The sequence below is a fragment of the Poecilia reticulata genome, chromosome 10, assembly GCF_904066995.2.
Source record: "Poecilia reticulata chromosome 10, P_reticulata-male-v2, whole genome shotgun sequence".
Lineage (NCBI taxonomy): Eukaryota > Metazoa > Chordata > Actinopteri > Cyprinodontiformes > Poeciliidae > Poecilia > Poecilia reticulata.
The window spans coordinates 11,390,763-11,407,872 of NC_088839.1; the positions used below are offsets into that span (position 1 = coordinate 11,390,763).

The 17,110-nt window shown below is 42.6% G+C and overlaps 1 protein-coding gene across 1 annotated transcript; it reads left to right on the plus strand.

The window, feature by feature from the left end:
• The first annotated feature begins 6,202 nt into the window (after positions 1-6,202).
• Positions 6,203-14,651, plus strand: stc2a (stanniocalcin 2a). The gene is made up of 4 exons (XM_008419551.3): positions 6,203-6,668; positions 8,916-9,058; positions 10,456-10,667; positions 10,856-14,651. The coding sequence occupies exons 1-4, from the start codon at positions 6,530-6,532 to the stop codon at positions 11,223-11,225; spliced, it is 864 nt and encodes a 287-aa protein (XP_008417773.1). The 5' UTR covers positions 6,203-6,529; the 3' UTR covers positions 11,226-14,651.
• Positions 14,652-17,110: the final 2,459 nt, after the last annotated feature.

Sequence of the window (17,110 nt, forward strand, 5' to 3'; positions counted from 1 at the left end):
CTTTTCCACACAAACATACTACAAGAGAATAACCCAGTGTTAAGAAAATGTCTAAGTATACAAAAGGCATACACAACAATAAACAACGTTACAAATTGACATTTTTGGCTCTTGCACTGACAGCAGCACTAAAACACATGCATCCATTTTATTACTCAACTGGCGAGTCTTTAATTCCCTTAGTGTCCACTGGAGAGCGTAGTTTTTCAAACAACCCAAAACATAAAGAACATAAATACATAAACAGGAATATGAATACATTGTCCCTGTCAAAGTCAAGAGAAACAATCCATCCTCATGACTAATCTTGAGCTATTAAAAAAACAAAAAACAAAAAAAAAACAGAATTACCAGCAATTTCAGTCACAGGATGTGCAGCTGTATTGTAGTGAAAGGTGGTTTTGCAAAGCCCTGGAGGCGGAAAAATGTTTACAAATTACATAACAGGGCTTTGTTCTGGAAATGGCTTTAAATATGCTTTATGGGCTTCTTTGTTTTCTTGCTGGTAGTTATATAAGAAAAAAACTGATACTATTTATGCTCATGTTTGTGCTTGGTAGGAAGGAATAAATAAATGAATTGAAGTAGTCAAGACACACTTACTGCATATAGATTCTGAACATTGTAGCCACACAATAGACATTTTTGAATAATGTCTGAAAGTTTGCCAAAAAAATCCCCCAAGACCCCCCTCAAAAACAAACATATTGTTTGCAATTATACTTTCCCTTTTGCCTTTTTGCACATAAAAGTGGCTGCGATATTAGTGTGGTATTTTTAGAGAAGCTTCATGTGGGGTCACTCACTAGTTGTTATACTGCTGCTTTGTACTACAAAGTCTTCCTTGTAACTAAATTACACCCACATACTTCCCGTAAAGCGAAATAAGGAGTCTGTAAATTGGTAACATTAATAGCTGTTACAGAAGCCTCCCTCCAGGAGAAGCATCTCCTCTCCCCTCCCACCCACAGTTTACACACAAACATGCCAGCACACACCCCAGGCTGGCCTCTCCATTGTGGTTTCATTGGTCCATCACTTGCCAGCTCCCCAGGGGTCCCAACTCAGAACACATGTCTGCTTTCTTTATGTTTGCAGTGCAGCAGTCAATGGGGAATGAACTTTATGCCAGTCAAAGCTTTGTTCCTGCGACGGCGTCCCTGCAAAGTAGATAACACCGTCTTGCTTTGTATGCACAATATATATTTTTAACAGGAACAACAACATTTAAGCAATTGAAGGATCTGTTCCGATATTTTGTTGTAGTATTTTCTAGGGTTGTCATTAATTAATTGGGTACTTGACGGCGCATGCCTGTCTAAACTCACTTTGGAGAAACATGAAGTTTTCAACAGAGGGCTGGAAAATACAATGTTGCAAAGCTTTACAAGACCATCAGGCTTGCGGGAAGGGGTTATTTACACAAATGTCTACAGACCAGGTTGCTTTGCAATCAGTTGAATATTCGCAGGTCCTTCATATATACCAGATTATCCTACCAGGAGTCACCAGGGGCTGGTGCTTATTACCAGCTGTCATTGGGCAAGAGATGGGCATACCTGGTATGTGTAAGTAAATGAAAGGGCAACACAGAGATTCACAACAATGAATGCTTATTAAACTGACATGTAAGAGCAATTTAGAGGACTATGTAGACAGTGGAGGATGCTGTCGTACCTGGAGAGAACCCACTTATGCCCGGTGAGAAGATGCAAACTCTGTGCAGGAAGAGCAAATGCCAGGATTGAGCACACAATATTTTTGCTCAAAAGCACCACTACTAACCTCTGTCCCAGTAAAATTAACTCAAATATGTATCATAGTTGAGTTAAGATGGTCACTGAAAAAGAAAAGGGTCGAGGATGCCGTAGATTTATTGGTGGCCCAGGCGGACCATAGAAAGTCGTTACACTTGCTGATCCTCAGTGACTCTATGGTTGAAAGGCTGGTGAGGTGCAACAAATTGGAAGAGGGAGAAACACTGATGAAGGTTCTCTGGGTGAGCACTGCAGCTGAGGATTAAATCAGGAAGTACCTTGAGGATGACTAGTGGAAGCTTGAGGGAAGAGCCACGTAGGATCGCCCGGATAACTGTTGTTGCCTATTACATGACAACAAGTCACTGAGAGCATAACAGATAAGAGGCTCCTGACTAGTTAGTATGACTAACTGGTAACGTGTCTCACAAGTGACAATAAGATTACCTATCAAAACTACACAGACGATACACAGCTCTACATTATGATGACTCCAAACCCATCCGTGTAGTAAACAGATGCTTAGAACATCTGAATGTGTGGATGTGCCATGACTTGATTGATTGATTGATTGATTGATTGATTGATTGATTGATTGATTGATTGATTGATTGATATCTTTGCTTTTTCCAAACAGAGATTGCTCAGAAAACTGCATCATAGAGATAAGATATTGACTGATGATCACTTCACTGCCTGGTTTTAATAAAAGAAACTAAGAAACTACGTTGAATCCTAGAGAACAGTCAAGTGAATTGTCTCCAGACAAAGGTAAGAATTGCTGTAAAAAAATGGATTAAAAAAAGTTGTTGAATTGCTTGAAAAATGGGGAATAGCATTTACTTATCGTCAGCAGAAAAAAACTTGTGATATATTTACTGGTTTAGATTTATTTCCCGCATTCTGCACATACGTACCATATCTCAAGTATAATACTAAACCCCTGTAATCAACATTTTTAACATTTCAACAGATGAAGATTTTTGACAGCGCAGCAGCTTTTTGTATTACCAAAAGACTTGCTGCATAGTTTCTAGGTATTTAATGATGTGCATGTCCCAACGATTATTGCAGGGACAGCGAAGCCTACGTGCAAGCAAGCGTTATAATCAGGTATCTTCTGGACGTTAAACTTGGGTTGAAGGTCTGCAGCAGTTGTTTCCCACACAACCTGAATGCAACATCAGAGGTCAGTGCTGACACTCACAAACACACGCACGCACACACACACACACACACACACACACACACACACACACACACGCACGCACGCACTCACGCACGCACGCACGCACACGCACGCACACACACACACGCACGCACACACACACACACACACACACACACACACTCTCTATTACAAGCCTGTGGTTCTCTGCAGCATGGCGATTGGGCCAAATCAAGGGTGTGTGGAGAGCGTGGGCTGTGCCTAACAGACGTCAATTGAACTGGAGATTCCAGCTTGTGGTCAAGGCTTCACTGAATGCTAAGCTCATCTCCAGACGTGTGTCACGGTGTGCTACACCCCCCTGTGTGAGCGTGATGGAAATCCAAACAGCTGAATACCCAGATTAAGATAATGCCAACTTTTAACCAAAGATTGGAACAACTTTATTTCTTTCTTCTGGGAGTTGTAGAAAGCCGCTAATAAGGGTATTTTAAATGCAACGCACTATCACAAACCTAAAAACAAAGACGGGTAAGATGACCAAATGGCAAAGAGGGAATGAAGTCTAACATTTCTATTATAAGAGCATAATAAGAATATCAAAACACAGAGGGGATTTTTTTTTTCTGCCCTCCTTACCAAAATTTTTTGCATTTCTGAGCTGTGGCTCGTTTTGCTGACTACCGAGCTCAATTAAAACGATTGATATTGCAGCCCCCAAGATAATAATTATCTATATTTAGAGCTTGGAGTGATCACCATTTTGGTTAGGACGGAGCTGTAGTCCAGTTCCCGCTGTAGGCTAATTTCAATAACACTCTAAATATAGCTTTGGTTTAAAGGCTTTTTCCGTCAAACAATGCCAGATTTTCTCATAAAAAAGATTTTATGAAAGTAAATGAAATGTTATCATAAACAGATTTCAAAGTCACTGATCTATGAAATCAGAGGCCACAGTCAATCAGAGGCCTTTTTGTTTGTCACACACTAAACCACCAATCGTTTCCCCATGTTCATTTATGGGGCGCCTGAGCAGTGGCGCGTTGCACACAGACTCCAAACCACGTTCCTGCTACTCGTTACTACGCTGCCGAGTGATGGAGGTTAAACTGCGGTTCACACCTGGGAGTTTTAGCAGTAAACCACCAGCTGAGGTTTCGGGAGTTTGCATGTCACGTCAATGTTGCTTTCCCTGAGGTGTGCCCACAGTCAAAAAGACATTTAGTGTTGGATGTAAAGAAAAACTAGGCTGCCTGAAGTACTGCAGTGCTTTGCAAAAGTCTTCACACCAGTTTGTTTGTTTGTTTTTACATTTTGTCACCTTAAAATCACAAACTGTGATAATATTTCACTGGGTTTTTTTGATAGGCCGACACAAATTAACTATTTTATTTGATAAATGGAAGAAAAAATGATGTATGGTTCCTATTTTTTTTACAAATAGAAATCAGAAATAGGTGTGATTTGCATTTGCGTACTTTGTAGAAACACGTTTCAGTGCAATTAAGGCTGCAGGTCTTTAGGGGTATGTCTGTGTCTACCACATGCCTCTGGATCACAGGTGTCAAACTTCACCTGTCACCTTGTGCAGGGCAGTTGCAGGGCCATTGCCCTGCAACTTTTAGATGTGCCTCTGCTGCACCACACCTGAATAGAATAATTAGCAGACCTCTACGCAAGAAGGAGATAGTTAAGCCATTTCATTCCAGTGTTTTGTACCTGTGGCACATCTAAAAACTGCAGGACAGCGGCCCTTGAAGACCGGAGTTTGACACCCCTGCTTTAAGTTATTCTTCCACCTGAGCTATAGGTCTCTGGACTTTCTCTAATTGCTCGGGCCTCTCAGTTACGGTGGAAACCAGACAACAGATGGGACAGTGAGACGTTCACGGCTTGGAATATTGCTTCAGAACCCGCCTGAGGTTTCCTCACAACATTATCTCTGACCTTTCTGCTGTGCTCCCCGGCCTTGGTGCTGTTTGTTCATTAATCTTCTTGAACAAACACTTCAGACCACATCTGTGTTTACGCTGAGATTAAATCACGCACAGGTGGACTCTGTTTTCTAATTAGGTGGATATTCTAAAGGAAGTTTGGTGCATTGGATTGATTTGATGGTTTCTAAGTAAGGGGCTTAATACATATGCAAAAAAAAAAAAAAAAACTAAAATTGAGAGCTCACATTTGTGCTTGTGACATGACAAAATGCGCAAAAGATTAAGGTGTATAAATGATTTTACAAGGCACAGTCACTGTGTGGGTTTTTTTCCTGTCGTTGCTGCGTCTCTGGTTGCTCAGGACAGTAGTTTGACTTCTCCATTGCGACGTGCTTGTGCAAAAAAAAAAGAAAGAGGTTTTAAACAATTAGTATCAGTGGGCCCCCTTGAGGCTGGAGAACTTAGTGCAGGCTCCCATCTTTCACCCTCATGGCAGTCAGAACTTTGGCATGATGTATGGTGTAACAACACATGGCATTCCAGGGGAGCTTGCATTTGCACCTCTGGCTCCTATAGACATATAGAGGCTTTCACCCAAAAAGCACAAGTACTTTCAAGTCACTGGAAACATAACGTTCCTCCTGCAGAGTCATTAAGTGTACCATTTTTGCCCATGGCACATTTGAATGTTGCTCATGAAAAAAAAAAGAAAAAAAAAAGTAAAAGTCTGATTCCTGCCAATGTTTGCCCTCTGTTCTTAGATCACTCCTTGTAGTGGTTTGCAGACCCCCGTTGTCACAGAATAAACCTGGCTTTGTGCAACAGAAATCTTCAAATCCCTCATAAAATGCTAAGAAAAAAAAGGCCTTCTAATTATAAGCATTCTGTTTTCAGTTAACTGTTATTGCAAAGTCTTAAAATAATTATATTTGTTTGACCAGATTGCGTCGTAAAAATATAATTCCCCCCCTGAGTTTTTGTCATCGCAAAACTTGCACTGGCTTCCCTGGAGTCACTTGTAAAGCTTTGTGGTTGTTTCACTCGCTGTTTTATGAGTGATTTAACAGGCTGCAGAGTGTACAGCTGAAAAGTTACAGGTACATTTTGCCCCCTTCGTCTTAAACAAACCAACTTTTTTTTTTATTTTTATTTTAAGAGTGCAAAACTCTCAAGGTCTCCCATACCGTCTCAAATGCAAACTATCTTCAGACCAGATATTCCATCACTGACAGACCTATAGTTTTTTTTTGAATCACTGCAGATCATCGACGTTGCCATAAGACGCCAGTTTTACTGCAAAAAGGATACTTTTAAAGTGGACACTCCCCTAAAACCTTGGACGCGGATTTCTAGGACTCCGATTGGCTGCGATGCCCCGACCGACAACACCTGCTTAACTCCTTCATCCAAATTGACACCCGGGGCTCTAGAGAAATATAGGCAGCATCCCTTCCAGCTCATGCATTCAGTCCCACACAGCTGCTCCATGACACACCGAGTCGCAGCTGCGCCGATCGCTGATCCAAGGTGAACCCTCGCAGACGCACACACTAACACACAGACACACACACAGAGACACGCACGCACGCACGCATACACACACAGAGAGACACGCACTCTCTCTGTCGGATCTTTGCCGGGAACGGAGGCACACCGTCGGAGACGCAATGCTGGTCAAGCTGGCCGTGGCGCTGCTGGTTTTGTCAGTGCTGGAGCAAGCGGTGGGATCGGATAATATTGATTTTCACGAGCTGCCCCCGGAGAAGCCCGCCAGCCAGAAAGGACGCCTCTCCCTGCAGAACACAGGTAAGACGGGGAGGTATCCGCAGAGAGACGGAAAGGGGAATTTGGATGAGGAGGAGGGGGGGGGGGTGTTTGGGGGGAGTGGAGGGGTTTGCCCGGGACACGTGTTTCTGTAGCTGCAAATTAAAGCATGCCGGGAGGCACGGTTGGGCAAACTCCCGAGATCCGCAATTTTGGCTTAAATTCCGTCGCTTCGCGTTGAGTGACTCTTCCCGACTCCCATGAAAGGCGATATTTTGTAAATACTCCGAGACGGAAATTCAATGCGTTGGTAAACTATTAATAGAATGGCACAAGGTGATAGGTAATCCATACGGCTGCACTTCTAGGTGAGGGCGCGCTCCGGCGGGCGTGCGCGCGCGCGTGCGTGTCCTAGGTGTCCTAACAGTTATCTGAAGAAAACCTTTTTTCTTTTGCATGTGCGGCTCTTGTCGCGGATCGCTGCTAAAGACAAACTAATGCATCTATAATCTCCATAAAACACAACCCCCCCCCCCCCCCCACCCCCCTCCCCTGTACTTTTCGCCTCGGGGCTCCTTCAGCAAGCATGACAGGCGAGCGATCATATGTAATCAGAACATCAATGTTATGTTTCCTCTTCCTCACTAGGGAAATGGGGGGGGGACAAACTCCCAGCGCAGGTCTCGCAGCAGCAGCAGAGACCCCCGGTAACGCCGCGGTGTAATTCAATGCACGTTTGCGGCCGAGCTCGTACAATCCGAGCGCATTCCCGCGATGCCAAAACAAGCACTGCTGACAGCGGCTCACTTTTCCTGCGCACTAAAGTTCAACTCCCTGCACACAACTCATCCCCCTTTCCTTCTCTCCCACCCCTCCACTCTCATACTTCTGGTCACCCGGAACAGATGATCTTTGCTGAAAAGCTTGATTTCTATTAAGTCACCTTTAATCCATAAGGACGCGAACGGCGCGCAGTTTCCTCTGACACGTCGGGATCATCACCCAGTCATCATCATCGGAAGCAGTAGCAGTTGTCAGTGCCGCTCTGCAAACGATAGATTCCCTTTTTTTGTTTATTTGTTTGTTTGCATAAAAAAAATAAAATCAAACTTATGTTTTGAAAAAGTCTTGTGTGTAATTTACTCTATGCGTTGAGATATATATGCTGGTCTCAGAGGAGGTCCTGTTGCCACAAATGACTTGGAGCTGTCGTCTTTCACAAATATTGGTCCTATAATTGACAAAATGTAGAACTTTAAGTCCATGAGGTGTGAACTGGGTGGGGTTGACTTGCACACAGCTGTTTCAATAATTTGTATCAGTGAAGTCCAGTAACTCCAGTAATTCGGAGTTTATTGCTCACCAATATATGCATTTGTTGCTCTGCAGTCCGATTCATGATATCTTCAAGCAGTCAACGATACAATCGATACTGACTTGGCATCACAGGAAGAGCAACTGAAGACCTATTTGGGCTTTCCAGATAACTTTTCTTTTATTTTTTTACCCTAAATAATTGTGCCGTTCCCTGACAGAATGACGCTCCGAGGAGTGAATCCTTTCAAAAACTACCACTGAGCTGTACTTTAATTGTACAATATCCAACTGGACTCTCCACAGTGACAATAGGGCAAGTTTGGATCTATCCGAATTGCAGCTCGTTTTCAGCAGATCTGGGTTACAGTTATCGGCACAACTAAGACAATACATGGAGCGCAACAATTTTAAGGTCTTGATCAAATGTATATTTCTTGTAACATTTGCATTTGAATGCCAGTGAGTTCAAACTGAGCTGATTTTTCTTTTGCCACTTTTGCTTCCCCAACTGCATTATTGTGACTCTTTTGGCGTGCAACTTTCCTCTCTGCAAAAGCAGAACTACAGTACTTGTTGATGCACATTTATCAGAGAGAGAGAGACATAAACTGATATGGCTGCATTTGTTGTAAAAGGAATATCTGCAATGCACCATCCCATTTCAATGCCAGGCAGTGCAGATGACTGTGGTGCAGAGTGACACAGTATATACATCTCCCACCAAGTGTTCCCCACCTCCTCATGCCCATCTTCCCTCAGCATCCTTTCTGCCCCCCTCTTAGGCTCGATGTCGCGAAGACACGAATGACCGCCCACGTCTGTGCAAATAGTTATACGCCTCATACGCTTTGTGATTAAACCCGAACTGAAGTTGTGCCTTCAAGCTGTACTGTCTTTATAGCCGTCACCCCTTTCATCTCTGCTGTGAACACACGATAAGGTCCCTCGCCTAACCTGTTCTTCTTTTTCCAGCTGAGATCCAGCACTGCCTGGTGAGTGCTGGGGATGTTGGCTGTGGCGTGTTTGAGTGCTTTGAGAATAACTCCTGCGAGATACGAGGGCTGCAGGAAATCTGCATGACGTTTCTGCACAACGCTGGCAAATTCGATTCTCAGGTACTAAGCTAGTCTCTCTGTTTGCAGACATTTTGTAGCACTTATCCTCTAAAACCGCAAAATAAATGTTTAGAGGGTTTTTTTTGTTTGTTTTTCAAATGTGCTATCTGAAATGCACTACACATTTAATCTCTTCGGTTTTGATCGGAAGATGAGCTGCTTACGGACCCCTGGGTCGGGTGCCAGCTGGCCTGGGGCCCAGTTAGCTTACTTTTCATACATAGCTGAGGTTGACACCCGGCCAAATCGGGCTTGACTACAGTGTTGATATGTCCATAAGGTCACACAGTAGGAATGCACATCTATGAGTGCCAGTTACATAAATTTAATGGAAATCGGACCGTTTAACCACTGATTCCAGAGTTCATTCTTCAACATATGCTCTAAAAGAACAAAACTGGTGCGGTCACTGATAAAACAATCTGTTAGCGTGTAGCCAAAATGTGGTGCAACATTTTCCTACATTTCATCTGGGTAGATTATAATAAATTGCTTAAATAGATAACAGTTTGAAACTTCGTATTGTTATTTAAAATCCCTTCGACCAATGGTCAGCCTCTGCCTGAGGATTACAGCTAAGATGTGCTCTTCACAGGCAGGAACTCCCTGTGGGTTAAGAAGCTAAACTTGCTATTCAGTTTGGCTTTAGAATTAGCACAGCTAAGCCAGCTAGCAAAGTTTACTGTTCTTTGCTGGACACCATCACGAATAAGAGTAATGGTTAGCTGTTAACATTTTTGCCTTAGCATTACTGGTGTCTATTGGGAAATGAATAAAACAGCCCCACCACTCCTGCACCAGTTTGCTGCACACTTCCAGTCAGCTGTCTGAAAGAAGACTGCCACACATTTCTTGTTCTTGCAACAAATGGCAATTTGGCTGCATGGGACTGTTTCTAGTTTAAAAAGAAGGATTTTGTAGATGATATTGTTATAACTACAGAAATTGTATCATTTTAGCACCAGTATTCTTGTGTATTCCAATGAAAACAAGTTAAATCATATTCTACGTTTTGTTAAACAGCATTTTCATTTAAGGGCTAAATAAGTCACTTGCCTTCATAGGTTTCATTCAAGGCAAATTATGGGACCCATATGGGTAATTTTTTGTCGCAGTATGTGAACTGATTTTCTTAATACCCAGCAAAGACCCACATATGGCATCCAAAATATTTTTCTGTTAAAAGTTGCCTTTCATAAAGTCAAGTGGGTCCATCAGAGAAACTCATTGTGAACACTGGCCACCTTCAGCTTTAGCAAAATCCACAAGTCCCACATGCCCATGTTGGCTGAGTTGCACCAGCCAATAGATGGAGGCAGGTTTCCTTCTTTTTCAGCGAGCTGATGATGCGTTTATCCAAGGGTACTTCAGTGTCTTTGTCTGTGTTATGCACACAGGGAAAATCCTTCATCAAGGATGCTCTAAAGTGCATGGCCCATGGTTTACGCCACAAGTTCAGCTGCATCAGCAGAAAGTGTGTGACCATTAAGGAGATGGTGTTCCAGCTTCAGAGAGAGTGCTACATCAAACACAACCTGTGCTCTGCTGCAAAGGAGAATGTAGCCGTCATGGTGGAGATGATCCACTTCCAAGATCTTTTCCCTAAAGGGTAAGTAGCTGCACTGGGTCCCCTCTTGTCTCACTCTTTGTAATTCTAGTCTTTTATTTAAAGTTATTTCTAGTCATTTCAGTAGCCTCATTGCAGTTTCTCATCCTAACGTGCAAGATCGTGATGTATTTCACTTCCGAATGTTAAATCACAGGATTCATGTGAGTAATCCGCCTCTCTCTGCTCAGCCCGTATGTGGAGCTGGTGAATATTCTCCTGAGCTGCGGCGAGGAAGTCAAGGAAGCGCTAACTCGCAGCGTCCGACTACAGTGCGAGCAGAACTGGGGGGCGCTGTGCGACAGCCTGAGCCTCTGCTCCTCCCTCGTCCCTTCTCCTGCTAGCGCCGTCGTCGAACAACACCGCCACCACCACCCCTTCCCTTCTCCCCATCTAGAGCCGGAGCACCCACGCCTTCCTCGCCAAGGCGACAAGGAAAGAGCTGGTAAGGCGGCCCTCAACGCTCACCCTCGCAATCGCAGTCCGGGGTCCCGCCGCCAAAGTCCGGAAGCAGCAGCGGTGACTGAGCAGGAAGACCCCAAGGCCGACATTCGAAGGTGAAACCTCAAGAGATCTTTGTACCTCTTGCAACATTTAAAAAGCCACATTTGCAGACTTATGCACACATCCATGCCATCACAGGAAGACACGCATGCACACACATGTCTCTACACAAGCAGAAACTCCCAGACAGACTGAGCAAAAGGAAATGGGTCCCTGATCTTTCCTTTTTCTCTTCCGCCTCTCCAGTCATTCCAGCAGTCCCACATGGTAAACTTGCAGGGTAAATGTGGTGTAGACTTTAGGCCACAGGTTTTTTTTTATTTTTATTTTTTTTAATTATTTTTTATTTTTATGAATAACAGTTGTTACCATAACTATTTCAACTGTTAGGTCTTTTTTGGCTCTAATATAGCATTTCTCAAATCATTACTGACTGTAAGATTTGATTATATTTGTATTATTTATTTTATTCTTTATGCAATGTTGAAATATCAAAATGTACATAGAAATAAACTTATCTATATTTATATGACCATGTATAAATATAGCTACAATATGCAATACTGAGATACTATTGATGACAAAGTATACAGTGTGCTGTCGTTCTCTTTACAGTATTGCACCAATCATACATTGAAGTGTAGATATGTAATATACACCATTTTGCTGTTTCAGAGTCAGAATGTTTATAATGCCCTCATAGATACTTGATGATTAAACAGAAATTGTACAGGTTTTGTCCAGTTCTGGCACATATGAATCTTAGTGCATGATGCCCATAAAGCCGACAAACTTGTGCATTTTTTTAAAAGCAAAAGTGCGCTCTTAAGAGGTTATAGATAGTTCAGAAAATAATAATGGCTCATCTGCATAGAGAGACATAAAAGCTAAGACTGATCGAGTTTAAGCTCATCGAGTAGGAACAAAGCAAGATTTTTATTTTATTTTTTTTACCCTGCAGCCTCACAGTTATTGGGTGAACTCTGATATGCGTCTTATTTTTCATGCAAAAATGTGTTGCATCTCTCTTTGATTGCTAACGGAGCTTCAGAAACTCTGTCTCAGAAACATTTCAGAGTCATTTGTATACTCTCTTCCAGAAGTGTTCACAGTCATTAAACTTTTTCACGTTTTAGTTATGTCACAATCACAAACTTTGATATGTTTTATTCAAATTGTATGCGATAGAGCTACACAAGGTGGTGCATAAATGTGAAGTAGGAGGACAAATGCATTGTTTCTCTTCCAAACTGGAATTTGAAAAATGTTTCATTCAACCTGGTTGAATGATGGCTGTTATGTTTTGTTGTGTGTTTCTATCAGCTTTACATGGCTATAGAGTGAATGTTCTTCATATTGTTCGCTAAATAGCTTGAGCTCAATCAGATGGCCTGAATAGTCTTTAGGAATTTTCAATTCCTGCCATAGATTCTTTAGCTCTGGGTGGCTTGGTGAGGGCGATTATTTTAAAAGAAGATGAATTTACGCCTCAGTCTTTAACTGGTTTTCTCCAGGATTGCTCTGTATGTAGTTATATCAATCTACTCATCAACTACAATCATGATTTGCCTCCCTGACCTTGCTGAAGAAAAGCCTCCCAATAACCTCTTCTACTAAGCTTCATATGTTGATGGTGTTTTCAGAGTCATGTGGAGTGTTTGTGTTCTGCCACACATTGTATTTTGCAGTTGGGGCAAAAAGCTACATATTGGGTTTTTATCTAGTAGAAGTACCTTCTTTAACATGTTTGTGTGCTTAACATGGCTTAGGACAAAGTTCCAAAGCGACTTCCTATGACTGCTTCAGCACTGTCTTTCTGGCATTAGCCACCATTCAGTATAGGCTACACTTGTAGAGTGCACAACTAATAGTTGTCCTTATATTAGATTTTCCCACCTGAGCTTTGGATCTCAAGTTTTACTTCACAATTATGCACTTTCTTGTGCTAGTGTATTGCATAAAATCCTATTTTAATACAATGAAGTTTGTGGCTACTACGTGAAGAAGGTGGAAAAAGTTCAAGGCGTATGAACACTCCTGCAAAGCACTGTATAACTTCAGCTTGTCAATGAAGAGTAATTCATTCTCGGTCAGCGATCAGTGAAGTGCAGCCAAGGGAGGGTGTCAAGTTTAAAATGTAAAAATCATAAAACATCACCGTGCCTAAACTGGTTAATGTCCACAGTGACCGCCTCTCTGTGATTTACGTGAATGGATAATTGCTTTGTCGTGAAAAGATTTAATGTTGAGTTATTTTTATATTGGTGTTGAGCCACAGAAGTCTTAGATTTTGCACTTTGGATGATTGTCGGTTTGTGCTGGACAGCTTAGCCAAGAGATCCACATTAGCACAGCAGTCACCCTCTAATCAAAAGCTATATTTCATCTGAGCAGCCTGGTTTCCTTATCAAGCACACCACCGAGTCCCGCATCGCCGCACGGCTCCTTAAGACCCGATTTAGCCCCATTCTGCGCTTGGGCCGTCCCACTCTCTCTGGCATCTCTGAGGGCAGGAAACGGGCTTGACAGAAACCTTCCAGATCTCTGGCTGTCTCTAAATTAGCCCCTATCCCTCTCCGGACTCTGGGTCAGACGTGAAGGCCTGTTATTTTGCCCGTCAGAGCTGCAGGCAGCGCAGCAAGGACCCAGGAAGTGGGCTAAATCCACACACAGGGACTCTGGCGTTGTTATTGTAAATGTTATATTTACCGAGGCCACCAGAGAATTCCTCTGGGCTGCGGCCAAGAGCCAGCAACACAGGGAAGGCAGGGAGGAGTGAAAGCGCCAGGAAGACTGTTGCAGTCAACGTCTTATTTCAAAACAAATTGTCGATTTCACTCTGTCATAGCTTTCCCTTTTTGCTCTTTTTTTCTCTTACTCCTTAAGATCAAAAACACAGAGTCATGCTTCAGCTCTAGAAGCACAGTACTTGAGCACAATGCACCTCATGGTGTGGAGGGGGCGATGCAAAAAGCAAACACAAATTCAGGCTCAATCAGCACATTTTCTCTTTAAATTTATTTCCCTAAGGACATTTAAAGACTGTAATACTTAAGGCTTTCAGGCTATTGTTGATTATTTTAATGTTTTAATTTTTTTTTTTTTAAGTTGATTGTGGAAAGTTGGGATTGCTGTGATAATCCCAACACAGGACATAAGCTAATCCTCTTGAGAATGTACTGTATGTGTTTTAAAGTGACAATCTGTTCAGCTCTCTGTCATTAGGTTTAAAATATGGCTTTTTGTAATGATGTATTGTGGCTTGAATGGCTTTTCTTGTATGTGCTCTGAGGAAAATAAAACTAACCATGTCCCTGTATTCCTGGTGCTCTGCTGCCACTTCACGTTGCTCTCCTCTGCTAAGCACAAGGCAAAAGAAAACAAGAATATTTTTTGAGTTGATATCGCATCAGGCCCTCTCACTATCCTTGGCTCCTTCTAAGCTGTATTGTTTTTCTCATTAAAATATTTTGTGTCAAACAATCTGTCTGATTTTTATTTTCTGGAGGCAAATCTTCCACCCGGCTCCGAGCAGGGCATCGGTGAAGGCCCCGGTGTCTCAGGTGTACCCTCGGGTTAGAGGACACCGTATTCTCACAGGACATGCTGCCTCCTTTTTCTAACGGCGAAACAGAGGCCGTGTTTCAGGTTTCACCTACTGGAAATATCCTCCCTTTTGGGAGGCCTAATCGTTTACGTCACTGGCTCTGGACTGCGTGCAATGTGCGAGATGGGTTTTGAATGTCAGTTTTTATGAGTTGCCCCAACAGTGTACATTGCCTCACCAAACATTTAGACAGGGTTCTAAGGTGAAAGGGCGCCTTCCAACTGCTTTTTTTGCAGCCTCGCTGGTAGTCTTGGGTTCAAGTATACAGTTTTCCTTGTGAGGCACATTTAGATCTTTGTAACACAAATCCTGCCCTCTTTTTTCACTTTGTCTGCACTCTGATAGAGAGGGTACATACCATACCAAACAGTTTCTGTAACGGCAGCACCTCTGCAGTTCAGTACGTCCCTCCCTCGCGTGGGGATTCATTCGCACACTGTTGTAAGTCAAGTCAGCTCTCGGCGTGCAGCTTTTCTAAATGACCACCAGGTGGCAGGATTTCCTCTGAAACGCATGTGGGTGCTGGAAGCAGGTGTTGGATTTTTAACGAGAGGGCGACAAAATAAAGCCACAAATTCTTTTAAGAGACTCAAATAAAGGTCAAATAGCTCTTGGTGCAGATTTTATTTGAAATGTGACCTTAATGTGCATTATTGCAGCATTTTTTTATGGGTATACAGACCAACAGGACAAATTTGAAAGAAACAAGTTTTAAAGCACTGGGATATTATGGTAGGAAATGCAATACCTTTCAATAATGTTTTCCTTGAACTTTGTCACCTTGCAACCACACACTATATAATAGTTTTTCATACGCAAACAGAAAGTTGTGTATAATTAAGTGAAAGAAAAATAATGGTTTTCAGATCAAAACTAGATGAATTTAACTTGGGGTTTTACTCTGACACCCCTAAATAAACTTCTGTGAAACCAGAAGTCCCCTAATTGGTAAATCAGTGCATAATCTGTTGGTAAAGGCCTCAGAGGTTTTGCTTGAGAATATTAGAGGAAAAATAAGTAACATATCAGATGGGTCAGGGATAAAATGGTTAAGTTGCATAAAGCAGGGTTGGGCTTGAGCTTAAAACATTTAATGGAGAACTGTTCGATCAATCATCTAAAATACAAACTACAAACCTACCTAAACATGGCTATCATGAGGCCCATGGAAACTCTGGAGGTGCTGTCGAGATCCACACCTCAGGTGGACGAATGTGTTGATGCCGTTAGTTGTGCACTACACAAAATGTTTTTTTTCTTCAAAGAATAGCCATAATAAAAGCCATTGTTGAAAGTATGAAAAAGTCCTGCTGGCGGTTTACTGCAAGCCATGTAAGGGACACAGCAAACACATGAAAGAAGGTCAGATGAGACGTTTGACCTTGGATCTTCATGGCAAAAAAAAAGTGAAGGACAACTACCACTGCACATCACCCTGGGCACAGCTGATCAGATCTGATGGAAAGATGGATGAAGCCAAATGCAGTTCTGTTATGGAAGAGAACCCGTCAGAGGCTGCAAAAGACTGGGTCAAAGTGAAGTCCAAAATCCAATCAAAAAAATCTGTGGCAGGTCTTAAATAGCGTTGTTTACAGACACTGTCCGTCCAATCTTGACTGACCTTTCAGTCTATCACATACACATAAAATCCCAGTGAAATACGCTGACTGTTGCGGTAGTAACATGGCAAAAAGGGGAGAAGCGGATATGAAAAATTTGAAAGCTGGAGTACTTTGTGTGTATTTTAGTGAGAAAGCAAAAAAAAAAAAAAAAGCAAAAACAAAACATCAAGGCCACAGTGTGGTGCAGCACTCACTGTCTAGACCACAGAGTGTGTATAAGGGAAAATTATGCTGCGTCACTCTGCTACTTACAACAACACTTGAGTCTGAGATGGATGACTTCGTGGCCAAAACAAAAGGCGGCTGACTGACCGAAGTCAGCTAGACTTCAGTTAGAAGTCACTGTCTCCCAGCTCACACTTGGAAGACAGTGACACAGCTTCTTTTCACCGATATGGTGAAATTAGCAGAGAGGGGGCTGGACCGCAGAGAGGAGGCTGTGTGTCAGAGCAGAGAAACCTGAGACAGCTGGCCCCAGGCACTCTGTGGACGTCTGTCCTGTCCTCCACTGCTAACTAATGAATTAATGACCGGGTGCCTAAGTTACACAGATGAATCATTTAGGATCCATTTGGGGGTGAATGCGTGCTCTGCACTTTTGTCTGCTGTTGGGCCTTCAAAACATATTTATATAATACTGAATGTCCTTTAAGTATTTTGCTGCATAAAGACTCACCCTGCCTCCTCTGGGGAATAAAGTTTGTTGCTTTTAC

What these genes read in the sequence shown, in the direction of transcription:
- stc2a (XM_008419551.3), top strand. Translation starts at nt 6,530, where the DNA reads ATGCTGGTCAAGCTGGCCGTGGCGCTGCTGGTTTTGTCAGTGCTGGAG. An exon ending in CCTCTCCCTGCAGAACACAG is followed by an intron (nt 6,669 to 8,915) that starts GTAAGACGGGGA and finishes TTCTTTTTCCAG; the next exon opens with CTGAGATCCAGCACTGCCTG. An exon ending in CTGGCAAATTCGATTCTCAG is followed by an intron (nt 9,059 to 10,455) that starts GTACTAAGCTAG and finishes TTATGCACACAG; the next exon opens with GGAAAATCCTTCATCAAGGA.